The sequence below is a fragment of the Eschrichtius robustus genome, chromosome 1, assembly GCF_028021215.1.
Source record: "Eschrichtius robustus isolate mEscRob2 chromosome 1, mEscRob2.pri, whole genome shotgun sequence".
Lineage (NCBI taxonomy): Eukaryota > Metazoa > Chordata > Mammalia > Artiodactyla > Eschrichtiidae > Eschrichtius > Eschrichtius robustus.
This window is the reverse complement of record NC_090824.1, coordinates 128602410-128625421: the sequence shown is the minus strand read 5'-3', so window position 1 is coordinate 128625421 and position 23012 is coordinate 128602410. Positions and strand designations below refer to the sequence as shown.

General features: G+C 38.9%; 1 protein-coding gene across 1 annotated transcript; it reads right to left on the bottom strand.

Annotated features, from left to right (window-relative positions):
- Window positions 1-928: 928 nt before the first annotated feature.
- Window positions 929-6287, bottom strand: C1H15orf61 (chromosome 1 C15orf61 homolog). Its single transcript, XM_068536753.1, has 2 exons — window positions 5886-6287; window positions 929-1154 (listed from the first exon to the last, which is right to left on the bottom strand). Exons 1-2 carry the CDS (start codon window positions 6229-6231, stop codon window positions 1027-1029), a joined length of 474 nt encoding a protein of 157 aa, XP_068392854.1. The 5' UTR covers window positions 6232-6287; the 3' UTR covers window positions 929-1026.
- Window positions 6288-23012: the final 16725 nt, after the last annotated feature.

Here is a 23012-nt window from a genome sequence, read left to right as displayed (position 1 = left end):
GAGAGATCATAAATCTTAAACACCCATTGGTTTAGAAATTAAATAGTTCTACTTAGTTCTCCCTGAATTACTCCAAATTTCTGAAATTTACCATTCGTCTGGGTATTCTGTAACTACCCCCAAGGATAAATTTTTTTAACGACTCTGCTTTCAAAAATGCAATTAACTTAATAAAATTCTAATGCAAAACCGCCATCAGGTCTTTAAAATTTCAGCCCACTTCCCATTGCCAATAAGTCTACGGATACGTACCATTTCAGCTAGTTGCTTTTTTAAACAGTTACCAAATTTATTTTTTCTGGGTCTTTCTAGATTTTAATTGTTCTTACAGCTTTATCGGCATGCTATTTTAACTTTTAATAAGTCTTAATTGCATTCTTCTTGCTGCATTTACATTACCTGCAGTTGTTATTACATTTTTAAAAAAGTAGTATGGTATTGGATTCTTTAGGTAATAAGAAGTTTCAACATTACACCCACACCTCTCATACAGGTAAATGGCACAAGGGCTGTAATACGTTTCCATTTAAAATCCTGACAGTTGAATGGTTTAAATTTCAGATTGCAGTTAGAATTCTCATCAACTTTGGATTTGCCAATGATATTATATTATTTTTATCATATATCATAAAATTCTCTACTTCTTTTCCCAATGTTAAAGATTTTTTCCCCTTCCTTCTTTGTGGGGTATCTATATTTTCAAAGAGTTGATTTAAATTGTTAATACATAACTACAGAATCTATACGTTACAATCATTTTTTATCTCTTGTTTAACCTAGTTATAGGAAAAAATTGGTATAAGCATTATGCGTTTGTAGCTCCCATTGGCTAAACAGAGTATGCAATATATAACAATGTATTAATATGAAAAGCTTTGCCTCTTGAGGGCAATGATTCATCTTAAAGAACCAGACACCGTAGAAAGAAAAAGGTGTTTGCAAAGTTTTATTTTAAGGAATCAAAAATAAATATTGCACATACACATGAGAAAATCTACTGGTATTTTCGTCCTCCAACGCACACTTTCAGTACATGGCACCTTCATCTTCTTTATTTAGAAAATAAACTGTTATTGGTCCATAACTGGTGTGCACAGTCTCTGTGACTCTAGCAAAAAACCAGGAGCCAAGTCCATATAACAAAGTTGGAATACCTAGAAAACAAATGAATATGTTACTTGTGAAATCCATACCTATTAATCATGTACTCATATATTTGTCATGGTATAAATCACATAGCACTCTTCAGCAACATCAAGAAATTATAAAGTTACAAAAATATGAGTAAACACTGACTCAGCCTAAGAGGTCGATTTCATCTATGTTTGTGGAACATAGTAACAATTGTGTAAGCCTAGAGATTTTAAAAACTATAGATAAGGCTGATGTAAACTGTAATTCAAAGTACCTGGGCTTCCCTGGTGGCGCAGTGGTTGAGAATCTGCCTGCCAATGCAGGGGACACGGGTTCGAGCCCTGGTCTGGGAAGATCCCACACGCTGCGGAGCAACTAGGCCCGTGAGCCACAACTACTGAGCCTGCGCGTCTGGAGCCTGTGCTCCGCAACAAGAGAGGCCGCGACAGTGAGAGGCCCGCGCACCGCGATGAAGAGTGGCCCCCGCTTGCCACAACTAGAGAAAGCCCTCGCACAGAAACGAAGACCCAACACAGCCAAAAATAAATAAATAAATAAATTAAAAAACCCAAAGTACTTTACAAACATTAATTCATTACCTCCAAATAATTATGAAGTAATTCTATATTCTTTTCACAAATAATCAAACAGAGAAGTGTCATTAATTTAGTTGTAGATGCTCCTGATTATTGGCCTTGAGCTTAAATTACTAGGTCATCTTTATTGTGCTTTAAGTTGGACAGTAATACCGATGGCTAAAATAATTTCTTGTACAACTTAAAAGAAACTGGGTCAAAAAGCTGTCTTCAAAATCTAAGGCAAAACCTAACTCTAAGGAAGATTTTAGTATAATAACAAACATGAGAAAGAAACAATCCCATTAATATTTTTACAACTGATTTGAAAATCTTGCTTCAACCTATTTGAAATAGGTATATAGTAGACTGCAATAACATATTTCTTCTTTGGAATATTTCCATTTGCGATTAGTTGCCGTTTGTGATACATGAAACTAAATATATACTAGCCAGAGATATGGATTAAGCACTCATATGCACATGACACTAAGCTGGACACAAAGCAAACTTTCACAATTCCTATTTTTTGTAAGGCACTTATTTAAAATCCATGACTATTATTAACATATTAAAAACATGTATAAAACCACAGGCACATGAATCATAACAAATATTGTATAGTGTGCACAAATATTAATTTTATTGTTCCTGGGTATGAGTTGGACAGAAAATAACAATTTAAAAGAAGAGCTGTACATTTGGAAAATCACTTTCTTTCTAGATAATAGGGAAATCAACACATGCTCAAGACTAATCATATTGTTAAATTTTTTTCTTACTTTTCTGCAAGACTGTATTTGCTGTGTTATGTTCTTTTTGAGTGTATAAGTTCATTGGACTACTTTGTGCTTATTCCCTGAAGCTGCATTCCAGCCACTGTGATGCCAAAGATTAATCAGGAGAAGCATCACTAGTTGGCAATGAGAGAGGCAAAAATGCCCATTCAGACCGGCACCTCTCTATCTTTAGGAATATACTGGGTCACAGCTTGTTACTATCACAGGGTTCCCTGGAATCCCTATGAAACTTTTCACAGTATATTGCCTTCTTTGCCTTGGTAATACCTCCCCCAAAATCTCTAAATGCCTCAGAGGAACGTCACAAAAAATTCACAAAAACTAGCATCATAAAGCTATTTATAAATCATTCAACCAAAAAGAAAAAAAAAGGCAAGTAGTGGTGTGGAGTGGGGGAGTGGACAAGAGAACAAGAACAGGCAGGCAGAAGCGAGTGGAGTAGAGGGAGCAGCTGAAATAAAAAATAAATTTAAAATATGGTATCACAACTTCAAAAGCTGAAAATGGAGTGAGAAAGAAAACAGGCTCTAGAAATAATTATTAATTTTCCAAATATACTGATAGTAAAACACATAAAATATGACTTTTAAACCAATGCTAAGGACTTACAGTTAAGAAATGGCTGATGACACTGAAAGTTTTGTTTTACAGTATTTATCACAGTTTTCGGTTAAAATACTGATACTTTAAAAAAAAAATCACACAAATGGTCAATATTTTTTCAGCTAAAATGGAGGACTGATCAAGGATTACTAATTTAATAACTACATTATCTCTTATTAAGAAACAACTAGGAACCATTATCATTCATGCTATTTGATAGGGGGTGGAGATGTAATGTAGGAGTCAGAAATTCTCTAATTTTTTTTTTTTTATCCTGCAGTCTACTTATTTAATGCAGTCAGGCTAATACACTAAATGGGAAGATTAGCCACATATATAATTTACACACTAAAAAACCCCATAATTTTCTTTACAGCACAAATGCTGTGAAGTCTGTAAGGTTTGGTGAAAAATTAAATTTTTTCCAGACTGTCTGAAACATATCATAACATCAAAATGAATGTAAAAGTCAGTTCTTTGCACAATAATTCATTTTGAGTCAGCTGAACAGTAGGTAAACCACTGTCAAATTAAGCACTTTAAAAAAATTAGAACTTTGTAGCAAGTCTCCAATTACCCATTCATTCCAATGGTAAACTGCTTTTCTTAAATCTCAATCTACTTCCCAGCAGGATACCCAGACTGGTAAACCATCAGTAAAATGTCAGCTTCCATTGAAAGGAAGGCAGAAGAGAAAGGGAACAAATGGGTAAAAGAGAAAGGGAACAAATGGGTAAAAGAGAAATCTTTACTATTTACAAAATGGAAAAATGAATGACTTTGATAATTACTATTTGAAAGGGAAGAAGAGGAATAAAATTCTAAGTATTTTTAAATAGAATATGTACTTGATGATCCAGAGGGGCAACTGCACAACACAGAATAGGAAAAAAATCCTATTATCTAATTCCCTACCCTAAGACAAAAATACAAAATTAACATTATCAAATTGGTGAATACTCTTAAAATAAAAAGTCCAGAAAAAAAAATTCCCTTTATTAGTATAAGCCAATTTGTATTCAAGCATGCTTGAGCATAAAGTTTTCCTTTTTGTTGAACTTAAAACTCTTATTCTCTTTTAAACAGAATTTTTAGAATTTTTAGAATTTTCCAAAGACCATAAACACCATTAAATCACTATTCATCTTTCTCTTCCACATTAAAAAAAAACTACAGCTGTTGTTTCTTTCTTCAAAAGGTTTTACTACTTTTCTGTGTGAGAATGTTCTGGGCATCCTATTTTTCTTTGGATTTCTTTCTACCTAAAAAGAGAAGCCCCTAATCATTAAGCTGTTCTTAAAGTGTTAGGTTTTAAATGGTGAAAACTTTTTAAAAAAAGGCATTGGGCTCATGGTTTACCTATAACCCTCCAGTTATGCTTTTCCTAACCTATTACTACATTTGGGAAGAATGATTTTTTTTGATTCTGAAAATGCTAAAATAAACATATTCTTCTTGAATCTAGTCATCACTCAAGTCTCTCCAAATAATTTTGAATTGAATTTTCTGAGTCACTACACTCCTCAACTTCTTTGCATCAACCTCAAAATTAGTAGGCATGCTCTATATAGTTCATCAGCCAAATAATAAGACATATTTTTTAAAGGATTACACATTGCTGAATAATCTTCTCCTTAATGGACTGAACCCAAGACAGTCCCAGTGGAGCAATGGCTCCAAAATCCCATGACTGACATATGGGAGTTATTATAAGCAAAAATACACCTACCATATTTAAATTTAAGAAACTATCAGACTATATAGGAATAGTGCAGCTGCATAGGCGTTTAGCTTTAATTCTGTTTCAAAAAACTGATTGGGTAACGTGGGTCAGCTTGCACATCTAGATTCTGAATTACTGAAACATGGATTAATTTGATATCAGCTATATTAATAGGTTCCAAACATCCTGAGGCCTATTTTTCACTGACCTAGAAAATATAAAAGATGCACTCATGTCAACGTTCACGCCCCTTCCGTCATTAACCAAAAGATAATAAACATCCAGCAAGAGTTAACACTCTCAGAGTTAGAATATTCCATGAAAACATACCAATATTAAAGAGATACGTCTTTTAAATATCTTTTAGGCCTAGCATCTGAAGAAGCTAACAACACTGGTGAAAACCTTTAGTGCTTTTAGTAAAACAAACTTGCTGGGGTTTCATATAAAGAGAACAAAGAAACTTTAAAAAAGTAGTTCCAGTTTTTATAATATGAACGCACCCACAAAGTGGTGTTCATGGGAACGAATCCTGCCATGCAATTGGGCATTTTTTAAAAACTTAAGAGCCACTTTCCAGCGGCCTACACCCTCCTTCTCACTGCCCAATGTAGGGGTCCTTCTAGTTAAGAGCTGCAGGGTAGTGAGGATGGAATGCTCTCTCCCCGGGGTGATGCAGGATGGTCCCTAAGTACAGGCCTGTCGATAAGCCCCACTTTCCGGGGGACGATTCAGGAGCAACAACTTAGCCCTGACAAGCACCTGCCGGGCGGGGGAACACAGAAGCCCAGGGCCAGGGCCGGGGCTGGAAGGCTGCAGGGTGGGTGGGACGCAGAGGCAGCGTCTGGGTAACGCCCCAGCACTGGGCGAAGCGTGGCGAGCGCGTGCGCCCGGGCGAGCCTGCGCGGGGCCGGGGCAGGGCTCCCAGGGCGGGCGCGGTTTGACCTAGGGCCGGGGGCTCGGCCTCGGAGCCAGAGCGTTTGTAAGCATGCTTTGCAAACAGTGGGGCCATCGTCGGCGGGACGTGCTTCACCGGCCCGGGCCACTCACCGAGGTTGATGACCTTGAGCGCCGTGAAGAACTGGTCCTGCCGGGCCAGGTCGTGCCAGGGGGCCTTGGAGCAGTGGTACTTGATGAAGGGGAAGCAGCCGGTGCGCAGGACGTGGTAGTTGGCACCCTGCACGGGCCAGTTGAAGTGCGAGAGGCCGAACTGGTCGTTGCGGACGGCGCTGTAGGGCACGCAGAAAGAGGTCCAGTGCGGCAGGCGCCGCTGCACCAGGTGGCGCGTCAGCACCTCCGAGGCGCGGGGCTTCGGGCGGGAGGCGGCGCCCGAGGCCCAGGGCCGGCACAGCAGCAACCAGAGCACGGCCTCATGGGCCCTCCGCACGGCCTCCATGACCAGCTTCGCCCGCGTCCCCCACCCACTGGCCGCCGTAGGGGCGCGCGCCGCTGGGGGCGGGGCCGAAGGAGCGCGCGCGCTCGCTCGCTCCCCGGGCGTGCGGCGGGGACGCCCAACGGGCGCCGCGCTAGTGTGCGAGACCCCCCCGGGCGCGGCAGCGCGTGCGCACAAAAGTCCCGCGGCTTCCTAGGGAGAGTGGAGTGGGGCGCGGGCGGGCGGTCAGGGTCACCCTCGCTGAGGAGGTAGTGAAAACGTGACCGAGGATCTCGTGTACGCATTAATAACCCTGAGGAGGGTTGAGGGCGGGCTTCGCGAGTATTATCAGTTTAGGTATGAGGAAAATTAAGCTTTAAAACAAATAACTTAACCACCCTACTGAGTGGCAAAACTTACACCCGTATCTCTCTTCCAAGCCCCAGGCTCAAGTGCAATCCTTGGTTGGTGGTGTTGAGGAAACCCTTGAGAAGGTGTCCTCAGGGAAGCGAGTTAAAAGTCAAGTCCCCAGATTTGCAGTGGCTGGTAAAGTCGGGGAGCACTTTTGTATTCAGATCCCCGCTGTTGTGTTGTTTAAAATAAGTCCCAGATATTTCAACAGAAAAAGTTTATTTCTTAGAAAGTCCCACGTCTCTCCGTGCAGTGTGCACCACCACCCCCCTCCTAAGAGCCTGGTGAACGCCAGACCAGGAGTCTTTTAGTTTTAAGCCGTAATAATCCTGTCACTCATTATCAAATCTCGTACTTTAGGAAAACCTTTTCTCAAATTTTGCAGCCTCTTGAGGTAGTAACTTACATACATCTGCTTTCTAAAGAAGCATTTCCTCTTACAATTCCTAAATTCATGTTTGGAGAAACCATACATAAATAAGATGTGTCTGGAAAGTACTGTATGTAAATGAGATACTTACGTGTAAACGCCATATAACAGTTACTATTACTGTTGAAGACTCATGTAGGATATGAGTAGGATAGCGTAGGATAATGTAGGATAGTGTAGCTAGCTCTTACATTCTCTAATTTTTATTGATTCCTACAACAAGCAATGATTGAGCACCCATAACCATGTGCCAAATCTTGTAGGGTTAAGTCATTTCAGGGGCCTTGTAGTCATGTAAATAATTTAAACTTTATAGGATTCCCTATTAAATTATGAAAGATTTTAGGGGGAAGCACGATGTAGTTAGATTTGCACAGAAATGGCTGAAGGGAGGCTAAGACAAGAGTCAGGGAGGTGATTCAATACTGTGATTTCAAATTAAATTTTAAAAAGCACTGGAGTCCTTTTTCAAACAAAATCTGTCATAGAACCCCAACCTATGAAAACTTGTGTTTTATTACTAAACATTTATAAGTGCAAAATTTTAACATTAACTTTGAAGGTAAGTTTTTAAAATGAGGCTAGTTTGTTGTTGTCTTGGGTTTTTATTTTGCTTGTTTTGTTTTTAGCAGAAAAGGAATTTATTGGAAGGAAATTGGATAGCTAAAATAATAAATAGGACGTCTGCAGAACCAAGCTTAGAAATGGGAAGGAGTCAAGAGAGACTGGCCGGCGAAGACATAGGTAAGACCAACAGGAATTAGTATGGTTGGGATGCCGTGGCTGGCCCCATGCCACTGGACTTTTGACCCTGCTGGCTTTTTTTGTTTGCTTGGTTTGGTTTTTCTTTAATCTTTTTTTAAGTTGATTTTTGTTTTCTTAATTTTTTGGCTGCGTCAGGTCTTAGTTGCGGCCTGCGGGATCTTTGTTGAGGCATGCGGGATCTTGTTGTTGCGGCACGTGGGCTTCTCTCTAGTTATGGCCGTGTGGGTTTTCTCTCTCTAGTTGTGGCGCATGGGCTCCAGAGCGCATGGGCTCTGTAGTTTGTGGCCCACGGGCTGTCTCATTGAGGCATGCGAGCTCAGTAGTTGTGGTGTGCGGTATTAGTTGCCCCTGCGGCATGTGGGATCTTAGTTCCCCGACCAGGGATCAAACCCGTGTCCCCTGCATTGGAAGACAGATTCTTTACCACTGGACCACCAGGGAAGTCCCAATCCTGCTGTTTCATGCTCAAAAATTTTTGAAGTTGGGGGCTATTGACGACAGTTGCTGCTATAGCAGCCTCAGGACAGCTTATTTCTTATTCCTTTGTTTTGGTTGCATACTATCAAGAAAATCCTGATCCCTTGGGAGAAGTGGATACAGATAAGAGTGGTTTTTAAATGATTCATCTTGAAATCTTGGGCATGTGCTTCAGTTAGAGATGGCAGGAGGAGATTAATTCTGAGATCTACACTGAAATGACTTAACCTCAAATTAATGCATGGGCAGTTTGCAATATGTTAAAAAAAATGGACATTATCTCTCTTTTGGCAATATAAAAATCTATTTTTAAAAAAATGAAATTTGAATCAAACATGTGGGGAACCTCTGAATTCTGTCTGAGAAGCCCTAGGTTCTGTAGCATATAATGTAAAAACTACTGATAAAGAGAGCCAGATATTTACATAGGTTTCACTGCGTTGTCTCTTGAAGGCTTGGGAAAAGGCTGAAGGATTTCTGTTGGAAGACGCTGTCTTGGAAAAACCTCAGCAGTGATGAGGGTTTCTCTAATCCAAGGCTCTTTGATTATCTCTCTTTTCTACTCTAAGGTAGGAAGTTCTTCCAAAGATTTCTGATAGATGTTGGACCACACCCAGGTTTTCAAGGGTGTTTGAATGAAATATTACCCTAACCTGAAGATACAGAGCTGGAGAACATGACATCTAGATATCTCTTCTAACTTTAAGATTATATGATACTCCTTCCATAGTTGAAATAAGATAATTTCTCAAAAAACCTACAACTCAGATCAGATGCTTGATTTTCTTTTCAGTTCTAATTCTTCATGGTCATGAAATGAAGGGGCTTAGAAGTTGGCATTCAAAAGCCTGAGTCAGTGTTCAAAAATATTGTGTCCAGTAATTAAGAATTAAATGCATTAAATACACGAATACTTAGTTTTCCACAAAGCATGGAGAAATGGCATATCCCTTAGAAGGAATCCCTTAAAAATAACTATCAATAGTGCTACCGTGTACAGCTTTTAACATGTGCATGGGTGTATCATGCTGCTCCTAGAAAGAAGGGAATTTGTTTTGGTTTTGTTTAAAGGCACCTAGGACCTTGTAGATGTTCAGAACATGTTAAAAATGAGTTCTACAAAGTTGATAGTTTGGAATATATTAAAATTAAAATTTTCTGTTCATTAAAAGGCACTATTAAGAGAGTGAAAATGTAATCCAAAGAGTGGGAGAAGTATCTGTAATACATATATCTGACAAAGCATTTGGTATCTAGAACAAATTGTTAAAAAAAGACAATCCAATAGAAAGGTGGACAAAATATTTGAATGGACTCTTGACAAAGGAGAACATCCAGATGTTTAATAATGTGGAAAAGTGCTTCGTTTCACTAATCGTATGAGAAATGGGAATTAAAATATATATTACCTTATATATTACACACCCACTAGAGTGGCTAAAGTAGAAAAGAAAGTACTAAGCGTTAGTGAGGATATGCAGCAGTTAGAACTTTTATGCATGGCTGGCAACCACTTTGGAAAATTTTTTGGCAGTTTAAATTAAAGCTGAATACATGCATACCTTATGACCCAGCCATACCACTCCTAGGTATATATTTATATTAGTGTGCTCAGGCTGCCATAACAAAATACCACAGACTGGGTTTAGCCAACCACAGAAATTTCTTACAGTCCTGGGGACTGGGGTGTCCAAGATCAGGTGCCAGCCAGTTGGGTTCCTGGTGAGAGTTCTCTTCTTGGCTTGTATTTTCTTCTTGCTGTATCCTCCCATGGTAGACAGAGCTAGCTCTGTGTCTGACTCTTTCTTTTCTAATGAGAGCACTAGCCCTATTATGAGTCCCACCTTTAGGACTTCATTTAACCCCTATCACCTCCTCCTGCATGAGGCCCTATCTCCAAATACAGTCACTTTGGGTATTAGGGCTTCAGCATATTCAGCATATTTTGAGGGGACACAAACATTCAGTCCTTAGCAATTCCCAACAGAAATTGTGTGCATATGTTTTTCAAAAGACACGTACTAGAATATTCATAGCAGCACTACTCATATTTGTAATACTTAACCAGGAAATTACTCAAATGCCTAGCAGTAGTAGAGCAGATACACAAATTGTGGCGTATTCACACAATGGAATACTACACAGCAACAAGAAAGAATGCTGTACAGTCACACACAACATGCATGGATCTCACAAACATGAGGAAGAGTGGAAGAATGCAGACACTAAAGAACTTACTGTACGATTTCATTTACATAAAGTATAGAAACTGGCCTAAACTCATCTATGCTGTTAGAAGGGGGATAGTGATCACTCTTGGAGCGGAGAGGCAGTTACTAGGAGGAGTATGAGGTGACTTCTGGGGGACTGGGATTATTCTCTCTTTTTAAAAACATTCTTTTATTTCTATAGTTCTTTTTTTAAAGCAATTTAAAAAAAAAAAAAGGGACCGCTATTTATTTATTTATTTATTTTGGCTGTGTTGGGTCTTCGTTTCTGTGCGAGGGCTTTCTCTAGTTGCGGCAAGCGGGGGCCACTCTTCATCGCGGTGCGCGGGCCTCTCACTATCGCGGCCTCTCTTGTTGCGGAGCACAGGCTCCAGACGCGCAGGCTCAGTAGTTGTGGCTCACGGGCCCAGCCGCTCCGCGGCATGTGGGATCTTCCCAGACCAGGGCTCGAACCCGTGTCCCCTGCATTGGCAGGCAGATTCTCAACCACTGCGCCACCAGGGAAGCCCTAAAGCAATTTTTTAAGAGTGGTTTTAGACTCACAGCAAAATTAAGAGGAAGGTACAGATATTTCTCATAAATCCCCTGCCCCACACATGCATAGCCTCCCCCATTATCAGCATCCCCCACCAGAGTGGTACATTTGTTATAATTGATGAACCTATGGATTATTCTCTTTCTTGATCTAGATTCTAGTTAAATGGGTGTATTCAGTTTGTAAAGTACTGAATACATATGATATGTGCCCTTTTCTGCATGTATATTATACTTCAATAAAAAGTTTGAAAAAAACAATGAGTTCTGCAGGTAGTATTACATAATAATACATCCTATTATTCACATTTATTAAGAAATATGTATAGAGAACATATATAGTGGACATGACCGAAACATGGCCGTGTACATATATAGCATCTTTTTTCTCATGTTGTTTTTACAACCTTACTGTGAGATCCTGATTTGCTCACATATTTCTAATAGTGTGATTTAAAAGAAAATAGGGTAGGCATGTAGATTTTAATTCACTGCTATTCTCAGAAGGAGAATTAAGGGCAAGATACTAGGTGCATATGTCAGCATGTTGGTAAAAGATAAAGGAATTATTTAGAAGGGATAGAAATATTTACAATTAGGATTTCATTTACAATTTCCAGTTTGAAGCTTTAGGATTTTTGGTTCAAGAAAAGGAGGACCATGGAGTTGCTGCTGCCCCAATTCGTATTCCAGCATGTTTTAGAACTTAAAAACAGATAACGTCAAAGAACCACCATCCTGAGTCTCCTAGGAACCCAAATCTGCTTAATGGCTCAGTGCCCTCTAGGCCCAGCTCAGCACCAGAGGAAGTGGCATGAGTTCCCCCTGTAGCTGGAAGAATGCTCCTTCATTTTCCCTATTCCCATCAGTGGCAAACAGTGCTTGCTGCTCCATTCCTGTATCCTTGTGTGTGCCCTGGCAAGGACGATATACATTGGCTTTATGCAAAATTATCCTCATAGAAGTACTGAGTTATATGGCAGAAGTCATTAGGAAAGGAAGGAACTGCTGTATTCTTAGCTAGATCTTTTTGAGTCCTTCTGTGGAACTGATTGATGTTCTGAAAGCCCCCAAGCAGTCGGCTGGCAGCTGGGGCTGCTGTTACAAAGAGTGGCAAGAAGAATTACTCTGGTAAAACATTTTATTGTGAACAAAGTGGGTGCAGAAATCTCATCCAGAGCATCTTGTGTCTAAACTACTCTCAAGTTCTCCCTGCCACTGGAATGTAAATTTTCTAAGGCCAGAGGTTTATGTCTGTTTTATTAACCTTTGTGATCCCAGCACCTAGTAACTTGGCATATGGTAGGTACTCTATTTGTTGAATAAGTGGGAAAAAAAGTGGGTACAGTGAGTACAATTAGTGTGTTTGAGGGATGTTGGAAAAAGGAAATCATAATACTCAGGGTCAGTGGTTTTAATTTTAATTTCGATAGTTGGAGAAATTAAACTACAGAATAGGAAAGAAACTTATCCAAGATCATATACCAGAAACAAGAATCAAAATTCTGGCCTCCCAGCTTTCAGTGAGCTTTTCATTAGGGAACATTTCTATGCTATTCTGACATGGATGCTAGGAGACATATTTGTGACTTTTTGAAACCAGCTAATGATTTATGCTGGTAGATAACACAATCCATTTCCTGGGCATGTTTTCAATGTTACAATCTTAATAATATGTAGTCAGTGTTTGGGGAAGCATTTGAAAACATGGCCAAGTAAATTCACCTTGTCATACGGGTCATAATTATGGTCTCAGCTTCATAAAGTGAGCCTTGTTTTACTAACAGATTCATTCATGAATAGCATACAACATTTTTGTAGCAGAAATCATATTTTCATATCAAATTCCTAAGATATTTTGGCTTTGCTGCTGATCTTCAACCGACAGTGACTCTTAGCACTTTAGCTGTGAGTCTTTATGCCCCCTCCCCAGTCTCACTGTCAAGTAGTTAATGATCTATAAACAAATACTGAGATGCCCTAAGGGGGCTCTCCATTTAAAGGGGCCTTGAATCATTTTATAATGGAAATACAGTAGTCCACCCACTGATTTATGATTTGTCAGTTTAGGTTTTTGAAGTGGCATTCCACTGGTATTTTCAGATGGGAAATGTTTTTTAGTTTACTGTACAAATGCATTAAATTTTATCCAGTTTTTCCCTTCAGGAGAAAACTTCAAAAATGTGAATCTACATTTGCAGTTTCCATTGTATGAAATACTTTTTTATTTGTGTATGCATACTTGTGCACATTTCAGTTTCTTAAGCTAAAAGTGGCCACAGAGGGCAATAATGTCAATGTAATAGTACTCACCAGTTACTGAGTATTAATTTCATGCTAGGTAGTTTCCACCTATTGTTTCATTGAAACAACACTCCAGAGCAGGGTTTCATTCTTCTCATCTTCAGGCTGAGGAAACTGAGTGTCAGAAGTCAGAGGTTAAAATAAGCTGCCCCCAGTTGCAGGGCAGGCAGGTGGTAGAGCGGGGATTCATACCTACTGGGCTGGCCAAAAAGTGCCTTCGGTTTTTAAGTAAAAATAGACACATTTTTTGTTTTCACCAAGAACTTTATTGAACAACGTAATCAACCTTTTGTTCCACTACCTTCTGCATTTTTCAGGCAACTTCATAATTCCATCTTCCCAAAAATTTTTATCTTTTTGAGCAAAGAACTGTTCCAGGTGCCTTTTACAGTCTTCCAGGGAATTGAAAATTTTTCCATTAAGAGAATTTTGTAAAGACTGCAATAAATGGAAATCCGAAGGTGCAGTGTCTGGTGAATATGGCAGATGAATCAGAACTTCCCAGCCAAGCTGTAACAGTTTTTGTCTGGTCATCAAAGAAACATGCGGTCTTGCGTTATCCTGATGGCAGATTATGCATTTTCTGTTGACTATTCTGGATGCTTTTCATTGAGTGCTGCTTTCAGTTGGTCTAATTGGGAGCAGTACTTGTTGGAATGAATGGTTTGGTTTTCCAGAAGGAGCTCATAATAGAGGACTCCCTTCCAATCCCACCATACATACATATAACATCACCTTCCTTGGATGAAGACCCGCGTTTGGTGTGTTTGGTGGTGGTTCATCTCGCTTGCCCCACAATCTCTTCCTTTCCACATTATTGTACAGTATCCACTTTTCATCATCCATCACAATTTGTTTTAAAAATGGAACGTTTTCATTACGTTTAAGTAGATAATCACATGCAGAAATACAGTCAAGAAGGTTTTTTTTTGCTTAACTTATGTGGAACCCAAACATCAAAGCAATGAACATAACCAAGCTGGTGCAAATGATTTTCAGCACTTGATCTGGATATTTTGAGTATGTCCGCTATCTCCTGCATTGGTATAACGTTGATTGTTCTCAATTAATGTCTCAATTTGATTGCTATCAACTTCAACTGGTCTACCGCCCGACCGTGGAGCATTGTCCAGTGAGAAATCTCCAGCACAAAACTTGGCAAACTACGTTTGACATGTTCGATCAGTCACAGCACCTTCTCCTTCTCCATACACTGCACAAATCTTTTTTTGCATTTCAGTTGCAATTTTACCTTTCTTGAAATAGTAAAGCGTAATATGCTGAAAATGTTGCTTTCTTTCTTCTATCTTCAATATTTAAATGGCTACGCAAAAATTCATGAATTTTAAAAAAACTGATTAATTTATTTATTTGGTTGCACCAGGCGGGCTCCTTAGTTGTGGCTCACGGGCTCCTTAGTTGCGGCAGGCGGGCTCCTTAGTTGTGGCATGCATGTGGGATCTAGTTCCCTGACCAGGGATCAAACCCAGGCCCCCTGCATTGGGAGCATGGAGTCTTAACCACTGTGCCACCAGGGAAGTCCCCCAAATTCACGAATTTTTATAAGTTGTTTTTAAATGCATGCTGATATGACAGCTGTCACAATACAGTCTAACAAAATGGTTTCAAATGAAGTTAAAGACAACAAGGCGCTACTAGAGCCATCTTATGAAAAAAACCCAAACGAACATGTTGGCTAACCCAGTGCATTGATAGGACTCAAAACCCCATGTTTGACCATAGTTAAAAAGAGCCATCTGATGCTAGACTCAAATGTAAAAGTTGCTGACACAATTTAACATCCTTTAGATGTTACACAATTAGTAAGGAAACAGGAAATAGCATTCTAGATCCAAACTGTGGCCCATCTAGCCCAGGAGTCTGTCTGGCTCAAGGGAAATTTGGGGGCATACATGATGACTCTCAAAAAAAAAAAAAAGATTTTTCACAGCGGAATCACTTGCAAAATTTGTTGTAAAACAACTGTTTCTATGCATATTGAAAGTACTTTTATCTTTAAAACTGAAAGGCATGCAATAAGGAGTAATAAGGAGTTTGGGTACCACCAACAAAGATCCCAACTCTAAGCAAGTTATCAAGCTCTAAAACTTGGATTTTATTCGGGGAACCTGAATGAAGAGTATGTAGGAATTCTTTGGACTGCTTTTTTTTTTTTTTTTTTTTTTTTTTTTAGTTTATTTATTTATTTATTTTTTGTCTGTGTTGGGTCTTCGTTTCTGTGCGAGGGCTCTCTCTAGTTGCGGCGAGCGGGGGCCACTCTTCATCACGGCGCGGGCCTTTCACTGTCGCAGCCTCTCTTGTTGTGGAGCACAGGCTCCAGACGCGCAGGCTCAGTAGTTGTGGCTCACGGGCCCAGTTGCTCCGCGGCATGTGGGATCCTCCCAGACCAGGAATCGAACCCGTGTCCCCCGCATTGGCAGGCAGACTCTCAACCACTGCGCCACCAGGGAAGCCCCCTTTGGGCTGCTTTTATAGGTCTAAAATTTTATTCACATTAAAAAGTTTAGTTTTGAAAACTGGGTTTTTAATGGAGAGTGAATCTGGCCATAGTTTGGACAGGTATGAGAAATGCTGCTGCTGTGGGTAATAGGCACATTTAGTCCAAGCCAGCACATCAGTGAACCACATCTGTGGTTCAGCTCTTTCTTTTTATTCCTTGTTGCTATTTCGAATAAAGCAAGATGTTAAAGCTAACTACATGCTCTATTAATTATATGAAGGTGAACTTGAGTCATATTTGTTACTGAAGATGAATAATAATTACCAGTTCTGCACATGTTTCTAGTGCATTTCAGTAAATAAACAGGGTACATTGTTGGGTAGTAATTGATTAATTAGCACATTCATCCTACACAGCTCGATGGTCTAAGGATGCTGAGTTTGAGATTTTGCTCATAATTATTGCAAGAAACAAATCTGTTCCATTTCTCAGTTTATTCTTCTGTATGCTGATATTTTTTTTTCTAAATCGAATGTTTAATGGTTCAAAACCTTATAGGTTTTATTCAGATAAATCAACTCATGAAAAATTGCTAGTCATAATCTCAGAATCTTGTTTTGTGTGAACTAGGGTGAAAACTTTTACAACTTTTTTTAACATTAGATCTTGCTGTTAAACTGGATCAAGTACTGTAAATATAGGGCACTTTCCCACCATGCAGGAAATGCTCATTGAGCACCTATGCGCAACAGGGGCACTGGAATCTCATTTGCTTCCCAACCACATCAAATAAGCTCAGGATTGCAAGTGTCATCGGGTTGGCACTTCGCAGCACCAAGCAAATATACTGTGTAATCTTCAGAGAAGTGCAACAGCGTGTATTGGTCACCATTTTAACTATGCAGCAATTCAGGATTTTTTTTTTCTAATTTATTGACCCAGCATGTGGTTGAGAGAGAATGTAGTTGAGAGAGCGTTGGACAGGGAGTCAGGAGTCCTGGGTTCTACTCTATCTGTATTTTTTCTTGAAGAAGCTTTGTGACTCTGGGCATATCATTACTCCCTTCTCTAAGCATGGATCACTCATCTGTAAAATGAAGGCTTCTACCAGGGATGATGAGGTACAGTGAGGAGCCCAGACTGCAGAGATAGATAGACCTACGTTTGAATCTGGGCTCCCTATTACTGTTTTTTATGATTTTAGGGAAATTATGTAACCTCTCTGAGTTTCTGCTCTGTTTGCTTGAGTTTATTGTAAGGACCAAATGATATATGAAAATAGTTTGTGAACTATAAATTACCATGGGAATATAAGGCATTGTTAATATTATTAACTATCTTAACTGGTTGTCATTAACATGATATGTGGAAGGATGCATCGAAATGCCCATGTGCTGGTCTAACAATAGAGGATTAGTAACATCCTTACGCCGTTATTAAAATGGCATTGGGTAAGAATTTCTGATGTGTCTTCATAATTTATTGCTAAGTGAAAAACACGGTCTGCAAAACAGTATGTCTGATATAATCCTATTTAAAAAATTATATACACAAAGATATAATAGGAACTCAATATATATGTGATAAAAGAACAAATTATATATATATTAATTGAGTGACTCTTTCTACTGATAGGTACTGTTCTAGGAGCTGGGCTATATCTTTATACTTACAGTCCTTTGGGTGAGACAGATAATTAAAAAATAGGCAAATCTATTATGTAATACCACATATTGTTAAGTGCTTTGGAGAAAAATAAAGGAGGGTAAGGTGTTAGAGAATAAGGGAGTGCTAATTAGGAAGGGTGGTCAGGAAGGGCCCCTCTGGTCTACTGACAGTTGAGCAGAGACTGAATGCAGTGAGTGAGCCCCAGAAATTTCTGGGAGAAGAGTGTGCCAGGCAGAAGTTAGAAATGTAGAGGCCCTAGGCAGGAGTAATAGCAGATACACCCCAAATCCTTAACAGTAGTTAATCTCCAGGTGGTGAAATAATTTTTGATTTTTTAGTTTCTTCCCTGTGCTTTTCTGTTTTTCAAAAGGTTTTTGTTTTGTTTTGTTTTGTTTCACTTATTCGTTTTTTTGAAGAAGCTATGTGATCCTATTTGGTTTTTCTTTTATCATGAGTATGTGTTTTTGTAATTAGAAAAATTAAAATCCAGATATACTGAAAGACAAAGTCATCTTAAGAAAAATGCTCATAAGTACTTTTAAAAGCTTACATCATCTATAATTTTCTGTTTTCATGGTTTTAGTGCCAAGAATCTTTGAGTTGGTAGTGAGAATGAAGGAAGCAAAGGGATTTCTGCCCTGGCAATGAAATTCAAAGAAGTGTTTTAGCTATAACAATTAGTGTGGGCTTTATGGAGGGATATAGAATCATCCTACTTTCAGCTCCCTGTTCAGGCCTTGCTGCAGGGATGTCAGAATACTTCGGAGAAAGGCAGTGCCTGCCCACTTTTAGATGTGGCCTAGGAAACAGTGCATTTTGGGAGGTGTTTAAAAATATAGGATTAAAGCTGCCCATTTATGCAGCCTGAGGGAGGACATCTGCTACATAGCAAACTGGAATGTTACAAAATACATCTTCCATCTCTTTTTGAGTCCAGGTACAAATTAAAGTTCAGAGATAGAACTCTAGCTATTCATCCTGCACTGCAAAGCAGATATGAAAAGAAGACATGCTCTGGTTTATACAGGGACATTTAAAGCTTTTATTCACATTTCAGTCCCATCTATTTGCACCACGATCTTCTAGTACAGGAGGTACTCACTATATCAGTTTAGATAAAAATGTTTTCAAAATAAAATGTTTCCATTACTTTAGGTGATTTGCAATACCTAAGAGTTCAGCGCAAGAAAGTGAAAACCCCCCAAAATGAAAGACATGATTCCAGTCTAAAGAGCATGTTTGGCTTGCTACTATTTTGTCAAAAAAATTTCCTCCAAGAGAAAACCATTGGCATTGCAAAGAACTATGTTAAATTATAAAATACTTTGTAACCATTTCAAATCACATCCCTTTTTTAAACTTCTTTTTAAAAATTTATTATTATTTATTTTCTTTTTTATTATTTTTTTCTTAGTTGTGGCATGCGGAATCTTCTTTGAGGCATGTGGGATCTTTCCTTGCGGCCCACAGTCTCTTTGTTGCGGTGCTCGGGCTTCTCTCTAGTTGTGGCGCGCAGGCTCCAGAGTGCGTGGGCTCTGTAGTTTGTGGCACGTGGGCTCTCTCATTGAGGCGTGAGAGCTCAGTAGTTGTGGCTTGCAGGCTTAGTTGCCCCGAGGCATGTGGGATCTTAGTTCCCCGACCAGGGATCGAACCCAAGTCCCCTGCATTGGAAAGCGGATTCCTTACCACTGGACCACCAGGGAAGTCCCAAAATCACATCCCTTTTCGATGGTAGATGGGGAAACTTAAGAGGCTGAACTAAGTTGCAAAATATTTTCATCCATTATTTCCAGTAGATGGAAGAGAAAGCTAGAAGAAAAAATCACCTTCTTGTGTGATACATCAAATGTTGCCCTTTTAATACTTTGATGATGGTGGCATAGAATCATAGAACATTAGAGCTAGGATTAAGCTTAAATATCAGTTCCACTTTCTTATTTTACATGCCAGAAAACCGAGAACTAGAGAGGAGAAATTATTGTCCATTAAAGAAAGAACTGGAACTGAAACTCATTAAGACATTTAAATCTAAAGCAGATGTTATATATATATTCCATACGCATTTAGAATAACTACAAATGCCGCCTAATCACTATCTGTCCCTCCATTTAGAATAACTACAAATGCCACCTAATCACTATCTGTCCCTCCAAACCATTGCAGATGGCAGAAGCATTCACCCTTTTATGCATCTCTGTTTACATGAGTAGGTATCACACTAAAGTCATGGTCTGAATTCTAGAATACTAAGGGTATTAAGCTTAGAATACCCTACCATGGTGCTAGGGAACAGGCCATTACTGTCCGGTGACAGCTTTGGGAACTTGGAGCAGGGAGGTGGTTATGATATTCCCAGGTCATGTCCCTAAGTTCATTATCACTTTGGATAGCAGAATTTACAATGAAGGAATTCATATTTTGCTTTCCCAACCTCCCCAAAATTAGGTTTTTGTTTCACTTGCTCCAGTAATTAAAAGCAGGTTCACTACAAGACAGAAAATACAGAAAGAAAAAAATCCCACCATTAAGAAGTAAGCACTGTTAACATTTGGGGGGTTATCCTTACAGTCTTGTGTGTGTGCTTGTGTGTGTGTGTGTACATATATGTACACCTTTTTAAAAAGTCATAATTTGGAGTCATAGTTTTCATGCTGTTTTAAAACATGCTTCTTTAATTCATAATAATTAAATATCATTTCATTTACTTCTAATGTAACATATTCTCCTAATACATGATTTTTTAAAAACAGTTTTTTGCGGTATAATTGACATCCAAACACTGCCCTTACTTAAGGTGTACAACTTGATAAGTTTTGACATCCAAGAGACCATTTTCACAGTCAATATAGTGAAGCCCCAGAATTTCCTTCTGCCCCTTTGTAATCCTCCTGCTCTTCCCTTCCTTGCTATCCCACTTCCCACCCCTAAGCACTGTTGATCTGCTTTTTGTCACTGTAGTTTGTATTTTCTAGAATGCTATGTAAATGGATATGTACTTTTTTAATCTAAATATTTTCATTCAGCATACTTATATTGATTCATCCATGACTTTGAGTTTATCAACAGTTCACTCCTTCTCATTGCTAAGTAGTATTCCATTGTAGGATATCCCACAATTTGTTTATCCATCCACCTGTTGATGGATGTTTGGAGTTTTTCCAGTTTTGGGCTGTTACAAATAAAGCTGCTGTGAACATTCGTGTACAAGTCTTTGTATATGCTTTCTTTTCTCTTGGGTATATAAGTAGGAGTGGAGTGGCTGGATCATATATTAAGTGTAGGAATGATTTTTTTAATGGTTGTACAGAGGTCCTTTATATAGCTATTCATAATTTTTAAGCAATACTCTATTGTTGAACATTTAGACCTTTCTGATTTTTCACTATTGTTGCAAATGATATATAATTTTTTGCTTAGGAAGGTGGCTACAGATATTCAACTTGAGGAAAAAAAAAAAAAAACAACACCCAAGATAATGAGTAGAAAGGCATTGTGAAGGAAACCTAGATAAAGAGAATGTTGTTAGATAATTTTGAGTTTTTCAGTGATTGCAAAGTAAGTATTTTGTGTCCTTTTCTGGGAAGCAAAGTGGCATGAGTCTGTAAATGAACCAAAATTTGAATTTAAATTTGAAGTTTATTTTGCTGTTTTGTTGTCAAGTTTATGGAACCATGATTTCATCATAACATTCCTTATGAGGCAACTGCAATAAACTTAGGTGTGGCCTTTTGTTTCTGGGAGCTATAATTAGCCATCTGGTATACTTTTTAACATTTTGTTAAATAAAAAAATCTTAAAATGTTGCATTTTACTCACTTCTCTTTCTCTCCATACATACATACACTCACACATATATATAATATATATGGTGACAAAGGTGGAAGTGAACCAAAATGTTTACAGAATGGAAAAGAAATGCTTGGGGGGAAACCACCGTCATAAACCCCGCCCCCCCCAAACCAAAAAACACTTACACATAGATGCCAAAGCTGTATTTTTCTGTGCTACGTTTAGGGTCTTCTTATAACAAAACAAAAGTTGTTTTTACCAACAGATTTTTTTTTTTTTTAATAAATTTATTTATTTATTTTTGGCTGTGTTGGGTCTTCGTTTCTGTGCGCAGGCTTTCTCCAGTTGCAGCAAGCGGGGGCCACTCTTCATCGCGGTGCGCGGGGCTTCTCATCGTCGTGGCCTCTCTCATTGTGGAGCACAGGCTCTAGACGCGCAGGCTCAGTAGTTGTGGCTCATAGGCTTAGTTGCTCCACGGCATGTGGGATCCTCCAGACCAGGGCTCGAACCCGTGTCCCCTGTATTGGCAGGCAGATTCTTAACCACTGCACCACCAGGGAAGCCCTACCAACAGATTTTTAAACAGCAGGGACATGCTTATTATTTACTGTTTTGGTATCTTTCCCTCACTTACATAAATACCCCAGAAACCAGCAGTTTAAAACTAATAGAGCCAGGCCCCTCCATCAAGTGCAATAAAGTTTCACAACCATGAGTTAGACTGTTTGTTAGAGTGAAAAATAAACCTATACATGTGGTTATGAAAGGACTTTCTTAGAAAGTGTATAATCACATTTCAAAGTTAGAACTTCCATTTGAAGTTGCAATGTCATAATACTACTTAAACATTTATGCAGAGTGCTTCATCTTTGAAAGACTTTCCCAACATTGCCAATTAATCTCTACTGCTTCCCTAAGGAGCAGGTATTAACTATCTGCCATTTTTCTAGTTAGAAAATTGAGGAAGGTATGGCCATCTCAGAGAGAGGGAGGGCTGGGGAGACAAGTTTCTAGCCCTTACTATTCTGTGACTCTTTGGAATGTAACTCCTAATAGAATGCATCAGTTTTCTGTTCCACATTGATGAAATCATTAATAAAACAAAGATGGAAATAGCAGCTGTCTGCCTCAGGCTTTTAGATACAGTCCTTACCCTCCTGAGGCACACCTTTGGAAAGAATGGAATACAGAAAAGATACAGAAGAGCCACAGCACAGTCATTACATCCGCACTTGCAATGGATTAGACCAAACTTCTTCCAAGGAGAAAGGCAAAGTCAGATGCTTCCTCCCTCCCTGTAACCTCTACCCTCACATTATCCTGGCAACATAATTTCTAGTTTTCCAAATAAGATTTACTGTGATTAGCACATTTAAAGAGTTGAACAAATTTGCTATGCACATTAAAGCCAGAGGAACAGTAAAATAAAACTAATGAACATTTATACTTTTGGAAATATAATTAATGTGTGCTTGAGAAATTCTGAAAGATAAACATTTAAATGTTAAAATACTTTATCACCTTCCCCACAGGGACAGTGTTGGGAATTAATGAGATAACAAATGTAAAGTGCTTTGAGCTCTTTAGAAGAAAGGTGCCAGATGCATACAAATGATTAATTGTTAAAGCTATCAGATGATTACTAATATATTACTTAGGATAAAATACCTATTTTTATACTTGAAAAATAGGATGCTTGCAATTCTTAGGATGATATAGCTGAAGTAACGCTCCCCAA

Coding starts and splice junctions, on each gene's coding strand:
- C1H15orf61 (XM_068536753.1), bottom strand. CDS start 6,231: ATGGAGGCCGTGCGGAGGGCCCATGAGGCCGTGCTCTGGTTGCTGCTG. Junction 1,155..5,885: donor GCTCAAGGTCATCAACCTCG/GTGAGTGGCCCG, acceptor TTTGTTTTCTAG/GTATTCCAACTTTGTTATAT.